The 19,161-nt window shown below is 44.7% G+C and overlaps 1 protein-coding gene across 1 annotated transcript in view; it reads left to right on the forward strand.

Annotated features, from left to right (window-relative positions):
* The window catches only part of Spg11 (SPG11 vesicle trafficking associated, spatacsin), a 66,123-nt gene that overhangs the window by 2,802 nt on the left and 44,160 nt on the right, over positions 1–19,161 (forward strand). Inside the window, exons 2-9 of the mRNA XM_057780220.1 lie at positions 1,447–1,631; positions 2,921–3,139; positions 5,087–5,279; positions 9,529–9,666; positions 9,960–10,402; positions 14,824–14,969; positions 15,243–15,375; positions 18,056–18,211. Coding sequence (XP_057636203.1) covers positions 1,447–1,631; positions 2,921–3,139; positions 5,087–5,279; positions 9,529–9,666; positions 9,960–10,402; positions 14,824–14,969; positions 15,243–15,375; positions 18,056–18,211 — 1,613 coding nt within the window. The remainder of the gene's footprint in view (positions 1–1,446; positions 1,632–2,920; positions 3,140–5,086; positions 5,280–9,528; positions 9,667–9,959; positions 10,403–14,823; positions 14,970–15,242; positions 15,376–18,055; positions 18,212–19,161) is intronic.

The raw sequence follows: 19,161 nt of genomic DNA on the forward strand, positions 1-19,161 counted from the left end.
CCCTTAGCCACTTACAACCCTTATGTTTATTTTAAGTGCAGTTTCCTACAGTTGGTCTTTCCTGTGCTGTCTAGAATAGTTGTCGTTAGCCACGTGTGGCTGTTAAAATGAATGTTGAAATCCAGTTCCTTGGTTGCAGTGCCCACAGTTGAAGTCTTTGTAGCAATATCTGCCCACTGGTTGTGGCTGTCTTGGGCAGCACTGAAAAAGAAAATAACATTTCCATTATCACAAGGTTCTATTGGAGAGGGTTGTTCTGTACCATGACATTCTGGAGTAGTCAAAGACTATATGTAAAGAATGTTTAAAATCTGAAATAATTCAACTCAGCCAAAGCCCATTTAAAATATTTTATTTATTTATTTATTTATTCATTTATTTATTTATTTATTTATTTATTTATTTATTTATTTATTTTTGGTTTTTCGAGACAGGGTTTCTCTGTGGCTTTGGAGCCTGTCCTAGAACTAGCTCTGTAGACCAGGCTGGTCTCAAACTCACAGAGATCCGCCTGCCTCTGCTTCCCGAGTGCTGGGATTAAAGGCGTGCACCACCACCACCTGGCTAAAATATTTATTTTATGTGTCTTGTGTTTGCCTGCATGCATGTATGTGTGCCACATACCTGGTGGTGCCTGCAGATACCACAAGAGGGCATCAGATTCCCTGGAATTGGAGTTACTGATAGTTGTGAGCTCTTAATCACTGAGCTATCTCTCCAGCTCTATAAGCCCATTTTATTAATTGTGATAAGTAATATATTTATAAGTAATAAATTTAGAGCTGGGCTTGGTGGCACACACCTTTAATCCCAACACTCAGAAGGCAGAGGCAGGCAGATTTCTATGAATTTGAGGCTAGCCTGGTCTACAGAGCAAATACCAAGACATCCAGGGTTACATAGAAAGTCCCGGTGTCAAAAAAAAACAAGATTGATTGTTGGTATTTATTCTTCATGATGACAATCTGTTTAAAAATATCAGTTGATGCTCAAGGTAAAAGAATAAATGGATTTAATAAGGCTTTTTTAAAAGCTGAAGGATAATCCCAGCACCCAGGAGACAGAGGCAGGCAGATCTTTGTGAGTTCGAGGCCAGCCTGGTCTACAAGAGCGAGTTCCAGGACAGGCTCCAAAGCTACAGAGAAACCCTGTCTGAAAAAACCAAATAAATGAATGAATAAGTGGATGAATGAATGAAAACTGAAGGGATGAGGAAGCAGTTTTCTGCTCTAAGCTCAAGTCATCTACTCTCAGACAGTGTAGGGGGCGGTTAGGGGAAAGTGGGGAGAAGGAAGAGACCCTAGAGCAGTTCATTCTCCTAAGTTGGGTTGCAGAACTGGTGCTGTCGAGTGAGCTAAGCTCTCTTGTTCTGCCCTTTGAACCCTGCCATCACGGTCAATGGGATTGTGGGCGTAGAAATATAATAAATCTAGACTTTTTCCTTAGCTTCGTATGGGAGGAGTGTCGTGACCACAGCATATCCACAGACAAGCCCAAGCTGCTCGCCGTTCGTGAGGATTATGAACTGCGCGTGTATGAGTTTGATTTGAAGGACGGGCGATGCGAGTCGACTTTATTACACAGCTGCTGTGGGCGGACACTGCAGACGCTTGTTGAAGACCGAGGAGTCTGTGAGTGTCCTGCTAAGTTCATTCTGTTCTGTTTCCTTCTTAGAGACACAGCCTGACTGTGTAGTGGAGGCTGCCCTCAAATGCGACCCTCCTGCATCAGCTTCCAAGTGCTGGGGACTCAGGAGTGTGCCGCTGTACCAGTCTGCACTGTCCAGCACTGGAGCCACTAGCCAGATTGGGCTGCTGAGCCCTTGAAATGGGGTTAATATAATTAAGTTGTACTTTCAGTTTTTGCAATGCTGGAAATCAAATCCAGAGTTTCACAAATGCTAGGCAAGCCCTTGGTCCCTGAGCTACATCCTCACCCTAAAAATATACTTTAAATGTCCCAGCCAAGTGAGGTGTCCATAATGCTGTAATCCTAGCACTTGGGAGGCAGAAGGATGTCAGGTTGATGGTAGCCTGGGAAACATAGTAAAACTCTGTCTCAAAAAAAAAAAAAAAAAAAAAATCAAACATCTTTCTTTTTTAGGGGCTACTGGGGATTGAACCTATGGCCTACACATGCTAGGTTGTCACTCAGTCACTGAACCACATACCCAAGTCTCCAGGCTTTTTTTGCCTTTATTTGGAGAAAGATTATCACCAAATTACAGACGCTGGCCTTTGAAAAGCTGGGATTATAGGCCTGCACACCAAACTGATTCTACATATCAGGGTTGATCATTAATAATTTTTATATAAACTAACATATTAGAATATTTTGTATGTGATAAACTGAATAATATATATTAAATTAATTCACCTGTTTCTTTGGCTGTTGGTCATATTGAATCGTATCTCTCTCTTGGATTGATGACTCTTGTATTATAGTGGACAATGCTGACCTAAACTTGTAATAGAGCTGTTGCCTGTGTCTTGGCCTGATAAGCTGTGGGGGGAGGGGGGAGGTAAATCCAAGCTCCTGGGCCTCTAATTTTAAGGCAGTAACATCCCTTCTACCCTTGACTATAAGGTTCCTTCTTTTTCCTTAAGGAAAAAAAAAATGTTTGATTGACTTTGAGTGATCTCATGGGTAACTCTGCTCTTTTGAATCTTCTTCTGATATGCTTTGAGATGTCAGCCTTAAGCAAAAAGAACCCTGGACCACTGTGAGCCATCTTTATTTATCTTCGCCTACTTCCTAATGTCTGTGAACAGAAACCGCTTGGAGTTGGAATAAGTGCAATTCCCACTCCCTCCAACACCTTTCATTTGTTTTATCCATTTTTCCTGTGTTTATAAGATCACCTTTGCCAACTGTAAAAGTATGAGTGAAGAGTTTGAGACAGTATCCTTTTGTTTCACAGGTATTGCCTTGGAGTCTCTGAGAATTCTGTCCTTTCACAATACGGCCTTACTGCTCATCAATAGATGTCTCGTCCTCCACATTGCGTTTCCAGGGGGAGACTCCGGAAGTGTACTGGACTGCTTCCCGCTGCCCTTGCCGCCAGCGGCGGCCGACACGGTTATTGACGTACAGTTCTGCAGGGGACTTCTTTTTGTTCTGAGTACATTACACTGGATCTGTATCCTTGGCCGTAAACTTGTTGATTAATGTGTAGGGAGAAGAATATGTAGAGAGATGAGCCTTTCTGCACTTTCAGTTGGGGGAGCTGGAGCTAAGGGAGAATAGTTAGTTTTTAGCTAAGAATTCTTAGGGGATAAATACTCTCATAAAATACTCAACTATATTACATTATATTTTTCAATGTATAGAAATATTCTTATTGTCATAATAATCTTACCCATATTATATTCTTTGCTTATTTATCCAACTACGTTTCTTAAGTGTCTGTTAAAATGCATGATACTGATATATGATATATGACGTATATCCTTTCCACATGAATATAACATACTTTGTTCAGTGATGATTCCATTTTTTCCTTTTTTTTTGAGGCTTCAAATACCCCAATACTGGGCTTACTAGTATGCATTACCACACCCAGATAATTCCATCATTCTAATGAATGGTTTGCATAAGTATTAATAGTTTTTGAAAGTATTATGTTTTGTATCTAGCAGTAAAATTATTTTGAAGATTTAAAAAATGACCTTTTATGAAATGATTTTTGAGACTTTTATTTCTGAAGTAAAGGGATGATCTTCCTTTCTTTATGGTTTTGGGGGTTGGCCCCCAAGACCTCATGTGTGCTATTCAAATATTCTAGCACTGAGCGACAATCCCTGGCCCTTGGTTTGTTTACTTATTTATTTTTGAGACAGAGTCTTACTATATAGACTTGCTAGCCTGGACCTAACTGTGTAGACCAACTGCCTCTTAATTCACAGAGATCCCCTACCCCTGACTCTTGAGTATTGAGATTAAAGGCATCCTTAAATTTTGGGTTTTTGAAGCAGGGTCTCTATAGCTGAGGCTGGCCTAGAACTCACTCTGTAGCCTACTTTGTAGCTAGCCTCTGACTCGGCCTCTAGAAGGGATGATTTTCCTATTTTAGATATATTGTTTTTTACAAAGATGTCATAAAATACTAAACTGACTTAATTTTTGTTGCAGAATTTGTTGTCTTCTGCAATGGGTGTCAGGTGCGTGAGGCTGCTGAACATCTGGAATGGTCTAGGCATATGGATACTTAATTATTTGTTTTAAGTTTAAAAGCTGACACTTGGTTCAGTTATTAAAGAGTTTAAGTATATTTAGAATAAACTTATTCTTTTGGACTCTTTTTAAAAAACAATACAGAGATTATGTAGTCAAGACTGAACTTGTACTCTATATTTAGTCAAGGCTGACCTTTGCCACCTGATCCTCTGCCTCAGCCTCCCAAGTCCTGGGATAGCAGGCTTGAGCCATTATGCTTAGATTGATGGTATTGGGGAATCGAACCTGGGCTTCATTGAGCTAGATAAGCACTCTACTTACTTAGTTTCATCTCCTGCCCAGTTTCTCTTAGTGTTTCAGCTGCAACTCCGTGGGGTCTAAATATGGATGAGATATTTATGATGAAGATTTAGCCTCCAAGCACAGTGGTGGTGGCTCACACCTTTAATCCCAGCACTAGGAAGCAGAGGCAGGCAGGTCTCTGAGTTTAAGTCCAGCCTGGTCTATGGAACAAGTTCCTGGGCAGCTGGGGCTGCATAGAGTAACTCTGTCTCGAAAAACCAAGAAAGAGTGAGAGAGAAAATTTAGTGTTTAAAGTTAGTTGCAATCTAAGTGTAACTTAGATTTTGGTGACTTACAAGAAAATGAAATATCTCAGCTTTTGATGTTGGTTGCATGCTGAGATGATAGTATTTTGGGATTAGCTAATGTATAGTGTTAACTGGGGTTTACCCTGGGAAACAGTGCGTCACCTGTTGTGCAGCCGGCTCCATAGTCATCTGGTTCCGACATCGGGGAATGCCTGCTGCTAGCCCTGCAAGGTTGTAGTGATCCAGACGACAGCTCTTCCCCATCCTGAGACTCAAAGGGTCCTGGATAGAAAAGACACTTCTTTAACTCTAGCCCAAAGATATTTTTGACACTTCAGATGGCAAGCAGGTAGCTCGTGTGGACTTGGCTCTTCTCCGAGAGGACTCTGAGCAGCAGGAGGCAGCCAGCGCTCCCTCCTTCACATCACTGAAAGTGTCTCAGGACTTAGATGTCTTGGTGATCGTCAGTTCATCTCACTCTGCAGTTGCTCTCAACCTGAATTTGTATTTCAGGTAGGCAGATGACTAAAATTTCTCATTTGAGGTAAATAGACTCATAAAAGGTTAAAAATATACTCGTTAGCTTCTTGTTGTTGTTTTAAGCAGCTTTTCTATGCAGTTAGATCTCGCTAAGGCTCCTTTAGTAAGATTGTAACTGTGAAGAATGTGTCTAAATGACTGCTGGCCACCTTTGTCTTTTGGCTTGTACGGCAAAGGTTTGGTTTTGACTTAAGTGGTATTGTGTGGGGGTTATGGTTATGTCATATAAAGATGCAGAATTGTCCGGGCAGTGGTGGTGCATGCCTTTAATCCTAGCAATTGGGAGGTAGACGCAGGCAGATCTCAGTAGTTTGAGGCCAATATGATCTACAGAGCAAGTTTCAGGACAGCCAGGACTATTATACAGAGAAAACATGTCTTGAAGCACATCCCCGCAAAAGAGAGAGAGGGAGAGAGGGAGAGGGAGGGAGAGAATGAATGAATCAGGATTGTACAGTTTAAAAAGCCTCACTTTTATATATCACCCCCTTCTTGTTCCATTTAAGAGTAGAGGAGAGTGGAATTTACCTGTCATTGGGTTTGCTGCTATTGTGGCTTGGGATCCTGGGTGCACTGGGACTCATGTTCCTCTTGAAGTATGACATGGTCTATTCAGGTAGCTAGCTTTTCTGCCTGGGGATTTCCATGGTATTTCCTTATGAGGAACTGAGCTTGTGGCTGTCTAAGAACCTCGGTAATGCTAAACGCTTTCTTATATTTCTTTTCCATTAGCTTCTAGCTGCTGTTGGCTTTATAAACTTATGTAACTTGATGATCTGGAAGTAGGCCTTTCAACATTTATGAGCTGACCACATTTAGGGCCATTCAAACCATTTGGTATTTTGATTCCTCCTTGATATGAATAAGACAAATCCCTGAGGAGTTGGGAATGTTTTTGATGAGTTTTATTGCCTATGGCTTGGTTTATTTTTATGTACCTGCCGTGATGTTTTCTAGGGATCAAATGCAGAACCCCAGTCATGTTCAGCAAGCAAGCCCCTACCGCTGAGCTAGACTCCGAGCCCCAGCTGGTTCAAAGCGGCTATTTACTTATTTACATTTTGACCTTGCTCTAAAAATGAGTAGACATTGATGGAATTTCAGCTGATGAGGGAGATGTGATCTGATCTGGTTTGTTTGTTTAATACAAGGTCTCACAATATAGGCCAAGCTTCTCTCAAACTCCTATCTTCTTGCTTCAGCCTCCTGAGTGCTGGGATCACAGGAGAGGCCATCATGCCTGGCCTTGTTTTTAAATCTTTGAGTGTGGGCTCTTAGTTTCCGTAGTCTGTTGTTGTCTGCCCATAGGTGGTTTCGCTCATCGGTCATATCCCTGATCACTCATTGGAAATGGTGTAAATGGTGGGAAAAGAAGAAGGCCTAGTCGCCTGTCCTATGCTCTGGATGCTTTAGAGCTCTGTCCTGTCCCCCACAACTAACTTAGGGACCAGTCTGTCCAGCTAAGCAAGTGATCTGTGTTTGTTCTTCACATAAATGCTGTTTAGTGCCTTTTCTCTGGAGTTGCCTGAAGTCCAGGTGTACCTCGTCGTTCCTGCCTTGAGCGAACTTCTTCCCCCAATCAGAACATCAGTCCTCCTCCTCGGCCCTTTTCATCCCGTGGGAATCCACTGGAATGACAGCTCTTTCTTGAAGCCCTGCGCTCACGGGCACTCTCGACCAGAATCTCACTCAGGACTCCTCTGTGGTGCGTGTGGCACTTCCCCTCCCTAGCTGGGCTTTGTGCTGAACTGTAGTTTTATATAGTTCCTATTTTTTCATTTTTTCCAATAAAGTCTAATAGTTCGTTTTTTCCAGTCTTTTTCTCCCTTTGGAGCTGGGCCCTTGCTGTGGGCTGCAGTGATCTTCCCAGCTCAGCCTCCTCAGTAGCTCAGTTTCATTCTTCCGCCTCATCTTCCATTTTATCTTAGCTGTACATTGTCAGAGCTGAACTCTGGGCTTTGTCAGCATTCGATCACTACTCTCCACGGATCAACACAACTTCCCAAAGGTTTTAGCCAGCTTACCCAAGTGCGTGCCCGCTGACCTCACTGGGATTTCCAGCTAATGGACCTTCTGTGCTTCCCCTCCACCTGTCTCCACTTCCCCCCTTTTCAAGCCTGGATTTGGCGATCCATCGTTCTAGCCAGTTTCTTACACACGCTCTAAACTTTTGTTTGCTCTTGCTCCATGGTAGCATTTGGCCTGCCAAAACATCGACTCTGAATGAAATCTTTATTCTGCCTTCTGCTGCCTACACCCAAGCAAGTTTGCGTTTGTGGGGAACCTGTAAAAGTACTCTTTGTCAACCCCCATTTTGTGATTTTTTTTGAGAGAGTTTTGCTCTGTAGTCCAGACTGGCCTCAAACTCAAGATCTGCCAGCCTCTGCCTCCCCGGGCTAAGATTATAAAGTGTGCCACCATACCCAGACTTACAAAAATGTTTTTAATCCTCTATTTTTCCTCAAAACTGCTCATCTTGTTATTCTTCCCTTTTCTTGAGTGACCTTGCCGCCCACATTTTAAAGGGAACAGAAGCCATCTGATGATGTCTCGTGAGACCTCCTTTAGCTTTTTGGTTCCTTTGTTTTATGAGGTTTCATCCCTTCCTCCCCTCCCCATTCGAGAAACCTTTCTCTATTTCCTTTTCCATATTTATAATGTCTTTTCAGTATTAGGTCTGTGTCCAGTTATCAGATAAGTAGCAGCCATCTCCCTCCTGAGTGTCTCCCCAGGCTCTCCTCCTCTCTGCCTCCACCCAAGCTGTGCCCCTGTCTTCTCATCTGAACTGCTTTAACAAATGCCTGCTCAGTCTCCTTGTGTCTCCCTTATCCCCTAAACCTGTCTCATTAGTGGTCCAACCACGCACAATCACTCACGTTTCTCATCTCCTTGATAAGTGTCAACACAGTGCCTTCCAAATCGAACACCTGCGAAGTGTGTGACGAGAGTAAATGCTTCCCCTCTCCCTAGCTGTGCTCTGCATGTGATCGTGTTGTAGTTCTGCCCAAACCCTCCTTTAGCTGCCTTTTCTCCTAAGGATGAAAGCTGACTTCCTTGACCCACGGAAGGCTCTAAACTCTGTCTCCCGCCAGCTCTTCCGGCTTCCTGTTACTCCGTTTTGCTTCTCACTTGCTGTGCTAGGGCACCACGGTCCTCTCTGTTTCTCAGATGTGATGACCCTCTTTCCACACAGCTGTTCCTTCTTAACTTACACACATGTGCGCGTGTGAACACACACACACATATACACCGTTCTTGTTCATTTACTGACCTTGGCCTAAGTCTTGCTTTGCTATGGTATAACGAGTTATTAGGAACCTTAGCTGTGAGCTGCTGAAATGGACTTCCACACGCATTCTGTGGAATGCCTGAATCCTCTCTACCCCACCTCTAATAAGTAAATAAATGTTTTTAAAAAAATCAAACCCCAAGTTTTATGGTTACATTAGCCTGGTTCCGTGTTCTCTTAACCTTAGTGTCTGTACCCTGAAGTGGGTTATATGCTTCTGAAAGATCTTGAAAAGCTTAAGAGTCCGTGTAAGTCAGCATGACATCTGCGGTGTGCTAGACAGTGGCTGCTCTTTCCACTCCGGGAAAGGAACTGCTCCATGGAGCCAAGTGCTTTTTGTTGGCATTGGTAATTTTTTATTTTATTATTTTGTATATAAGGGTGCCTTGCCTGCGCATATGTCTGTGTGTTGTGTGTGTGCAGTGCTTAGAGAGACTGGAGTTACAGACAGCTGTGAGCTGCCATGTTGGTACTGGGAATTGAAGTCAGGTCTCCCGGAAGAGCCAGTGCTCGTTAACCACTGAGCCATCTCTCTAGCCCACAGAGTCATCACTGTTCTATGAGGGAGGTTAGAGAGACTAAAATCTTGGGGATATAAAATTTATGCCATTCTTGTCCACAGCCCATGTCCATTTTTATTTTGAAATTTCATACAATATGTTTTGATAATATTCCTTCCCTTTCCCAGCCCTTCCCAGATTCTCCCCACCTCCCTGGCCACCCCCACTGCATGTTTTCTCTCTCTTTCTCTCTCTCTCTCTCTCTCTCTCTCTCTCAAAAAAAAAAAAAATCAAAACAACAACAACAAAAAAAAAAGGACAAAAACATAAATAAATAAAAATAAAAAGTGCCTGCACACAAACCCAGAGGCACTTGTGACACAAATTTGGGGTTATTTATTTTTGATACAGCTATCATTCTTTTCCAATGTAGGCAACACCCAGGACACCTACTGTATGCAGGAACACTGGAAGACCTTCCTATTGAAGGGCCTACTGGAATAGACGAAGATGACCTTGCTAACTCTGTCCACAACATGAGACTCACCAAGGTCTCCTTTCGGGTTGATAGGTATGAACACTTTAAGGGCTTATGTGTTTCCTTTTCATTTTTGTCCTTTTCATATGAAAAGTCTCTACCTGGCAGATACATCTATTTATTTATTTGGAGTCAGTGTAGTCCTAGCTGGCTTACAGCTTGCTGTGTAGGGCAAGTTGGCCTTGAACTCAGAATGATCCCCCTACCTCTGCCTCCCAAGTGCTGGGACTGCAGGTGGAAGCTGCCGTTCTGAGTGTCTTTACCCCAGCTGGTGTCTGATTGGTGCTCCGACTGTGATGGGTGTTGACGGTTGCCCTGTCTTCCAGGTCTTGGAGGGCCCAGCTGTCAGCACTGAAGGAAACAATGAGCTCCAAGCCAGAGGCTTCCTGTTGTGCTCCGTGGTTCCAGGGTGTTTTGCGTTTGGAGTCCCCGGAATCTGGTAACCCCACTCCCGTTGTGCCGAGCCACGTTTTCATTCCAGGGGATGCCACGTGTGGCCAGTGTGCTTTTCCGCAGAAGGAGCACATCAAGACTAGTGACCCAAGGTGGTGGGAGACGATGCGGCTGAGCAGGCAAGAGCAGCCTGCGGAGCTGCAGTGTATGTCTGTAACGGGATTTACTGCGCTGTTTGCTCGGGCAGTAGGAACCAGCAGCTGCATCATTGTCCTCTGGGACCTGGAGACCCAGGGCCTGCAGTGTCTTCCTCTCAGCCAGCCCTGTACTCCTGTCCATAGCAGTGGGGACCAGCAGCAGTGCCTCGTTCTGACAGGTGAGCATGTCTCGTAGCCAGCTGGAATCACTGCTTAGAGGTGCAACTGCTTCTTTAAAATTACAGTTACTTGTTTCTCGTGTGTGTGTGGGGGGGGTGGCAAATGCCAAAGCGCTCATGTGGAGGTCAAGGACAGCTTGTGGGAGTTGGTTCTCTCCTTCCACCACGTGGATCCCAGGGATTGAGCTCTGGTGACTTCTTGGTGTATTTCCCTTCTGCTGCCTTGGTGCCAGCATGTGCCCAGTCTCACTGAAAAGCGGTCCTTATTCTGGGAGGAAACTTGGCCTTATTCTCTGTAATTGTCTCATGTGTCTTAATTTATGTGGGTGGGTGTTTTTTGGCATGCATGCTTGGGACCTGCAGAGACCAGAAGAGGGCGTCAGATCCCCTGGAGCTGGAGTTATAGACAGTTAGGAGCCGCCATATGGGTGGTGGGACTCAAACCTGGCTCCAGAGAAAGAGCACCAGTGCTCTTAGCCACTGAGCCATCCCCCAGCCCTGTTTTAATTTAAATAATTTCTCTTCAGCCAAATGTTAATACAAGATAGTAAGAGTAATATGGGCTGATTTTTAACTTGGAGAAACCTCCTCTGACTGGAGTCTCTGTAGCAGAGGTTACAAGCCACCCAATCATGGACTGTGTGTGTGCTGCATATTCATTTTGGTTGGCACTGACTAGGGATTTATTTTATTGGTTTTAAAGCAGGGTCTCACATAGCCCCAGCTGACCTCAAACTTGCTGTGTGTGTAACTGATGCTGGTCTTAAACACACTGATCCTAGGCCAGATCCCAGAACTTGGGAGGCAGAGGCAGGCAGATCTCTGAGTTCGAGGCCAGTCTAATCTATGAAGTGAGTTCCAGGATAGCTAGGACTGTTACACAGAGAAACCCTCTCTTGAAAAAAACAAACAGAAACCATTGATCCTATTATCTGTATCTTCCAGTTCCTAGAACTACAGGCATACATGCCACCACACCTAGCTTAGGCTTTTTAAAAAGATAACATAAATACAAAATTCAAATAGACAGAATTTTACAAAATCTGGATCTGTAGCTGTTACCACTCTAGCACACTGGACCTGCATTTCTGCATAGAAACTTAAGTGTTGGGGTGAAGCTGATGTTCTCCAGTGGCTGTTGTCTTTCTGGTTGGTGTTCTCCAGTGGCTGTTGTCTTTCTGGTTGGTGTTCTCCAGTGACTGTTGTCTTTCTGGTTGGGGTTCTCCAGTGGCTGTTGTCTTTCTGGTTGGGGTTCCTCAGTGGCTGTTGTATTTATGGTTGGGGTTCCCCAGTGGCTGTTGTATTTATGGTTGGTGTTCTCCAGTGGCTGTTGTCTTTCTGGTTGGGGTTCCCCAGTGGCTGTTGTATTTATGGTTGGGGTTCTCCAGTGACTGTTGTCTTTCTGGTTGGTGTTCTCCAGTGGCTGTTGTATTTATGGTTGGGGTTCCCCAGTGGCTGTTGTCTTTCTGGTTGGGGTTCCCCGGTGGCTGTTGTCTTTCTGGTTGGGGTTCCTGGTGGCTGTTGTCTTTCTGGTTGGGGTTCCCCAGTGGCTGTTGTCTTTCTGGTTGGGGTTCACCGGTGGGTGTTTTTTTTCTGGTTGGGGTTCCCCAGTGGCTGTTGTATTTTGGGTTGAACTTTTCTTGCACTTCCCTGACCTCTCTGGCCCTATACCGTAGTCATAGAGTAATTTACATAAAAGATGCATTCATTCAGCATAGGTGCTAGGCCTGCTGTAGCAGGTTTGAATATTGTATGGGATTCAACTGCTGTGTTTCTCCTTCAGTCTAGTTTTTGTTTCTGTTTTATTTTTATTTTTATTTTATTTTATTTTTTGGTTTTTCGAGACAGGGTTTCTCTGTGGCTTTGGAGCCTGTCCTGGAACTAGCTCTTGTAGACCAGGCTAGCTTCAAACTCACGGAGATCCGCCTGCCTCTGCCTCCCTAGTGCTGGGATTAAAGGCGTGCGCCACCACCTCCCGGCTTTATTTTGATTTTTAAAAAACAGAATTTCACTACTTAGCCCTGGCCAGCCAGGAACTTGCTATGTAGACCAGACTGGTCTAAAACTTGTGGCCATCCTCCTGCCTCTTTCTCTCTAGTGCCAAGATTATAGGAATGTGCTACCACACCTGGCTTGGTTTTTGTGTGTTTTGTTTTGAACAAGGTCTCTCTATAATAGCCCTGGCCAGCCAGGAACTGTCCATGATCTTCCTGCCTCAGTCTCCCAAGGGCAAACTTTCAGGGATGTACCCCCATGATCAGGAAATACTTTCTTTCTTCCTTCCTTCCTTCCTTTCTTCTTTCCTTTCTGTTTTTGTACGATGGCTTGAACTCAGGCTATTGTACATGCTAGACCAGTGCTCTACCACTGAGGCACATTCTCAGTCCTTAATACAAATTCTGATGTTTTTGTATATCCAGGGGTATGTTGTTACTTGATTTATTTTGGTAAACCAGAAATCTGACACCTCTATAAATAGTTTTCAGGTATTGATTGTGTAAGATAATATATAAAATATAAATGTCAATTTTAATGTCATTTCATAGTATGCATTTTTTGGTTATTTTTTAACTATTAGTTCTTGTAGTGCTGGGAATGTAATCCATGGTCTCATACATGCTAAGCAAATGTTGTTACTTCTATAGCCCTAATGTATTGTTCTTATAAAAATTCGATTTATGATTGGTGTTTTAAATACAAAACTCTTGGGCAAGCAAGACAGCTTATTGAGTAAAAGCATTTGCCACCAAACCTAATAATTTGATTTCCATTCCGGGAACCACATAGTAGGAGAGAACTGACTCCCATAAGCCATCCACTGACCTTCAAATATGTGCACCTTGACACACTTCTGTCCACACACATACACCTACTCACACAATAATAAATAAGTGCAATAAAAACATTAAAAAGCATCAATTAATTAACCCCTAACAATACGGGCTATGTCCTGGCTGGTGTTTCTTGTCAGCTTGACACAAGCCAAGAGTTCTCTGGGAGGAGGAGCCTCAGCTGAGGAAATGCCCTGCAGGCAGTCTGGCTGGAGTCATTTTCTTTCTCAATTATTGATTTATTTTGGAGAGCCAAGCCCACTGTGGATGGAGCCACCCCTGGGCAGATGGATTGGGTTGCATAAAAAGTAGGCTGAGGGCCTGGAGTGTTGGCTCATCAGTTAAGAGCACTTGTTGCTCCTGCACAAGATTTGGGTTCGATTCTTACCCACATGGTGCCTCACAGTCATCTCTAATTCCATTCCAGGGAATCCCAACAGGCAGTCATGTGATGCACACACATGCATGCAGCAAAATGTCACTTACATAAAATAAATATTAAAATGAAAAACAGGGCTAGAGAGATGGCTCAGCAGTTAAGAGCACTGACTGCTCTTTCAGAGGTCCTGAGTTCAATTCCCAGCAACCACATGGTGGCTCACAGCCATCAATAATGAGATCTGGTACCCTCTTCTGTCATGCAGATATACACAGAAGGAATGTTGTATACATAATAAATAAATAAATAAAATGAAAAACAAAAGCAGGCTGAGCAAGCCCTGGGGAGCCAGCCAGTAAGCAGTCCTCCTCCACGGCCTCTGCTGCAGTTCCTCCAGACTCCCGCCCTGCCTTCCCTTCATAAGATGAAGGCAGTCATTTTAATGTGAAATAATAAACCCTTTTTTCTCCTAGTTTGGTCATGGTGTTTTATCACAGCAGTAAAATAGTAACTGGTACATAGGGTAATGTGTGCGCGTGCGCGCACACACACACACACACAGAGATAGTTAAATGTTTTCTTTAAGATAGGGTCTCACTAGCTGGGCAGTGGTGGCGCACGCCTTTGATCCCAGCACTCGGGAGGCAGAGGCAGGTGGATCTCTGTGAGTTCAAGGCCAGCCTGGTGTACGAGAGCTAGTTCCAGGATAAGAACCAAAAGCTATGGAGAAACCCTGTCTCGAAAATAAAAAAAAAAAGGAAAAAGATAGGGTCTCACTATATAGTCCTGACTGGCTTGGAACTCACTTTGTAAACCAAATGGGCCTAAATTTTACCAATTCACCTGCCTCTACCCACCAAGTACTGGAGTAGAAGACATGCTCTACCATACTCTGCTCAGTATATGTATTTTAGCTATAGTATGAAAATATTGAGTAATTAGAAATGAATTTCTTTTTCTTTTTTTTTTTTTTTTTTTTTTTTTTTTTTTTTTTTTTTTTGATTTTTCGAGACAGGGTTTCTCTGTAGCTTTGGAGCCTGTCCTGGAACTCCCTTTGTAGACCAGGCTGGCCTCGAACTCACAGAGATCCGCCTGCCTCTGCCTCCCGAGTGCTGGGATTAAAGGCGTGTGCCACCACCACCCGGCTAGAAATGAATTTCTAAGTCATAGTTCTATCAATTTATTAATGCTAACTTTTATTTTCCCCGTAGAAAATGGACTCTCTCTGATTCTGTTTGGTCTCACTCAAGAGGAGTTTCTGAACAGACTGATGATCCATGGCAGTGCCAGCACCGTGGACTCCCTTTGCCATCTCAACGGCTGGGGACGGTGCTCCATTCCTATACACGCTCTAGAGGTAATGGCAGGCTTGATGAGCTTCCATCGTGGGGCAGTTGACTGTACAAGTCTATTGTTCCTAGAACTTTACATGAGCTAAGGAAGACAAATGACTCAGAGAACAAGTTAGACAAAAATGATCAGCGTTCACTAGAACCCAGGTACTTGTACAAAGTAAAGATAGTTTTATTTGTTTTGTAGTCTCTGCTCTTAAACTCATTAAAATCTGTCCCCATCCCCCACCCCAGCACACACAAGGTAAAACTCTGGGTTCTTTCCTCTCTGTGTTTAGGCTGGCATAGAAAATCGGCAGCTGGATACGGTAGATTTCTTCCTGAAGAGCAAGGAAAATCTTCTTACTCCGTTGTCAAAACCTCCCGTTCCTGATCAGCTGCATCAGCTTCCATCCCAGTTATATTTAAGACGTAAGTAAAATATTTCTACACGTGTACTATCATTTTAGACATTTTCAAATCATTACAGTCTTTATAATTTATGTGTATGTGTGTGTGCCTGCTTGTGTGTATGTGCCCACAATTGTACAGGTGTCTGGGGAGGCCCAAAGAGGGATCCCCTGGAACTAGAGTTACACATGGTTGTGGACTACCTGGTGTGGGTCCTGGGGACAGAACCCCAGTCCTGAGAAACAGCAGCCAGTGCTCTTGACTGCTGAGCCATCTTTCCACTAATGGCTTCTTGCTGTCGAAACTCAGTTACAGGGCTTATGTACTTTGAGGGAGTTTATCGAAGTCTGTAATGTTCTCCTTGTAGGGACTGGAGGTGCTTGGTGCTGCGGCATTGTCTGACATGTGTGGGGCACTTGTTCAGTCCTTAGTACTAGAGAGCTCCAGCAGGGTGACTCCAGTGTCTACTGTCCGTACCCTGTGCTGTGCTCTGTGCCGCCCGGGGCGACTCCAGTGTCTACTGTTTTGTTTAAACTATTAGCTGTATGATATAAATGTTCTCTCTCTTTCTTTGTGTGTGTGTATACCTATGTATAGTCATTTACTTGGGATAAATTCTAGACATAGAATTTTCAGCTCTAAGGGTGTTATCATACTTGGCTGCAATATGCAATTGAAACTGTCCTCAGGCAAGTTTTATGAATTTTCACTTTAGTTACAGGAGAAAATGGCAATCTTCTTCATGAGATATGAGCAAAAATTTTTTTCTTCTTAATATTGTCTCAGGCTGGAGAGATGGCTCACCTGTGAAAAGTGCATATTATTCTTGCAGAGGACCTGAGTTCAATTCCCAGCACCCATGTCGGGTGTCTCACAGCCTCCTGCAACTCTAGCTCCAGGAGATCCAAGACCTCTTACCTCTGATTAAAAATAAAGAGGGAGGGGCTGGAGAGATGGCTCAGTGGTTAAGAGCATTGCCTGTTCTTCCAAAGGTCCTGAGTTCAATTCCCGGCAACCACATGGTGGCTCACAACCATCTGTAATGAGGTCTGGTGCCCTCTTCTGGCCTGCAGACACACAGACAGAATATTGTATACACAATAAATAAATATTTAAAAAAAAATAAATAAAATAAAGAGGGACTGGAGAGATGGCACAGTGGTTAAGAGCACTCAGCGCTTTTCCAGAGGGCCTGGGTTCAATTCCCAGCACCCTCAACTGTCTGTAACCCCAGTTCCAAGGTATCTGATCCCTCTTCTAGCCACCTTGGTTACTAGTTACACACAATGTGCACATACATACATGCAGGCAAAACACTCATACACATAGAATAAAATGGGCATTCTGTCAGCCAAGCGAGGCATGGGTTGTATGCCTGTGACGCAGCCTTTCTGAGGAAGGAGGGAGGATTGCAAGTTCAAAGCTAGTCTGTGCCACCTAATAAGTCTGAAGGAACCTGGGATTTTAGCAGATCCTGTCTCAAAATAAACCAGACACAGAACTTTGAGAACTTGAAAGGCAGAAGCAGGCAGATTGCTGGGGATGCAGGGACAGCCTTCCCCCTCCCTCTCCCTCCTCTCTTCTCTCTATCCACCCCCCTTTCTGTGCTGAGGATCAAGCCTAGGACTTCACACGTGTTAGGTCACTGAGCTACACTCCCAACCTGATTTTGTCTTGATCATAGGGTTGGTTTTTCTTCCTCTTGGATATGTTTTTTTTAAGCTTCTCAATAAAAAATACACATATAGATTAATTTGTAGGAAAAGACATGATTTGTGGTATTGAAAGTGTTCCATCAGCAGCCGTGTGGCCGCTATTCCTGCACGTGTTTGATAGCTTGGACTCTCCCTTTTCTTTCCTGCACTGCCCTTATTTAAAGGCAGAAATGGATCCGAGATCAGATGCCTGGGAACGAGCTGTGCTTACCTTCCTGGGCCTGTTTCCCATAATTCTTGCACACACGCACTTGCAAAGCTGGGTGGATGCTGAGAGACAGGAATCCCCCGAGAGGGCCCTCAAGCCGGAAGAGGGGATTCAGAGCGTGTTCACCCCTGTCCTCTACACGCCTGTCCTCTACACGCCTGTCCTCTACACGCCTGCCCTCTACACGCCTGTCCTCTACACGCCTGCCCTCTACACGCCTGCCCTCTACACGCCTGCCCTCTACACGCCTGCCCTCTACACGCCTGCCCTCTACACGCCTGCCCTCTACACGCCTGCCCTCTACACGCCTGCCCTCTACACGCCTGCCCTCTACACGCCTGCCCTCTACACGCCTGCCCTCTACACGCCTGCCCTCTACACGCCTGTTGGAGTGGCTTTGGAGCCACAGAGGTTTAAGTTCAAATTTTGGCTCTGCCATTTTATTTACTTTCAGAATTAGCTTGGGTAAGTGGCTTATTCTCTCTCAACCTCAGTCTCCTCTCTATGGAAAGGAAGTAAACACTTAATAGGTTGTTTAAAAGAAAAAAAAAAGAGTTTATAAAACACCAAGTCTGTAAAATAATAGTAATAATACCAATAAAAGTTTATTAGTGGCTGCGGTCATTGAGGTTTGTAAGTCATAAGCCTTCCTAAGGTGTGTGAGCTTGTGAAAACAAGGCACTGGACCTTGTTCATATATGTAAGAACATTGCAGCTAACATTTGGACTGCTAATTTAGGGAGCTGGTTGCCATGTTAATTTCCTCGTTTGTTCTCAGAGGTGGAAGAGATGAGACCAGCACTGGATTTGCTCTGCTCGGCAATCAGAGAAAGCGACTCTGAGACCCAGAGCAAGCACTTTGCAGAGCAGCTGCTTCACCTCACACTCTCCTTTCTTAACAAACAGATAAGGGAGATTTTTGTGCACACTGAAGGTAAGAATAGCAGTGACGGTAGGCCATGCCACTCATCAGAACAGAAACAGAAAACTCAGTGAAGGGGCACACTGCAGTGAAGGGGGGCACCCCGCAGTGAAGGGGCACCCCGCAGTGAAGGGGCACCCCGCAGTGAAGGGGGCACCCCGCAGTGAAGGGGGCACCCCGCAGTGAAGGGGGCACCCCGCAGTGAAGGGGGCACACCGCAGTGAAGAGGGCACACCGCAGTGAAGAGGGCACACTGCAGTGAAGGGGCATACCACAGTGAAGGGGGGCACACCACAGTGAAGGGGGGCACACCCCAGTGAAGGGGCACACCGCAGTGAAGGGGGCATACCGCAGTAAAGGGGGGCATACTGCAGTGAAGGGGCACACTGCAGTGACGAGCAGGCACACTGCAGTGAAGGGGCACACTGCAGTGACGAGCAGGCACACTGCAGTGAAGGGGCACACTGCAGTGACGAGCAGGCACACTGCAGTGAAGGGGCACACTGCAGTGACGAGCAGGCACACTGCAGTGAAGGGGCACACTGCAGTGACGAGCAGGCACACTGCAGTGAAGGGGCACCCCACAGTGAAGAGGGCACATCACAGTGAAGGGGGCATACCACAGTGAAAAAGGGGCACACTACAGTGACGAGCAGGCACACCGCAGTGAAGAAGGGGCACACTGCAGTGAAGAAAGAGTGAGGGGAATGGGTTTGATGTAGGAGCACCGGCAGGAAGCTCTAAGGATAATCTCTGTGCAGAGTGGAGTGGACTGTGCTAAATGCAGCTGCTCGTAGAAAGGGAGAAACACCTCGGGTTATTGTTTGAAAATACTTATTTTTAAATTTGACAATTCCCAGAATTCCTTTCAACAAGTTGTAGTGTGTTTTCCCTTCCTTTTCTCTCCGTGCCTATTTACACATGAACGTACACATTCATGCACATGCACACACACTCACACA

This window comes from Chionomys nivalis, chromosome 9 (genome assembly GCF_950005125.1).
Source record: "Chionomys nivalis chromosome 9, mChiNiv1.1, whole genome shotgun sequence".
Taxonomy (NCBI): Eukaryota; Metazoa; Chordata; class Mammalia; order Rodentia; family Cricetidae; genus Chionomys; species Chionomys nivalis.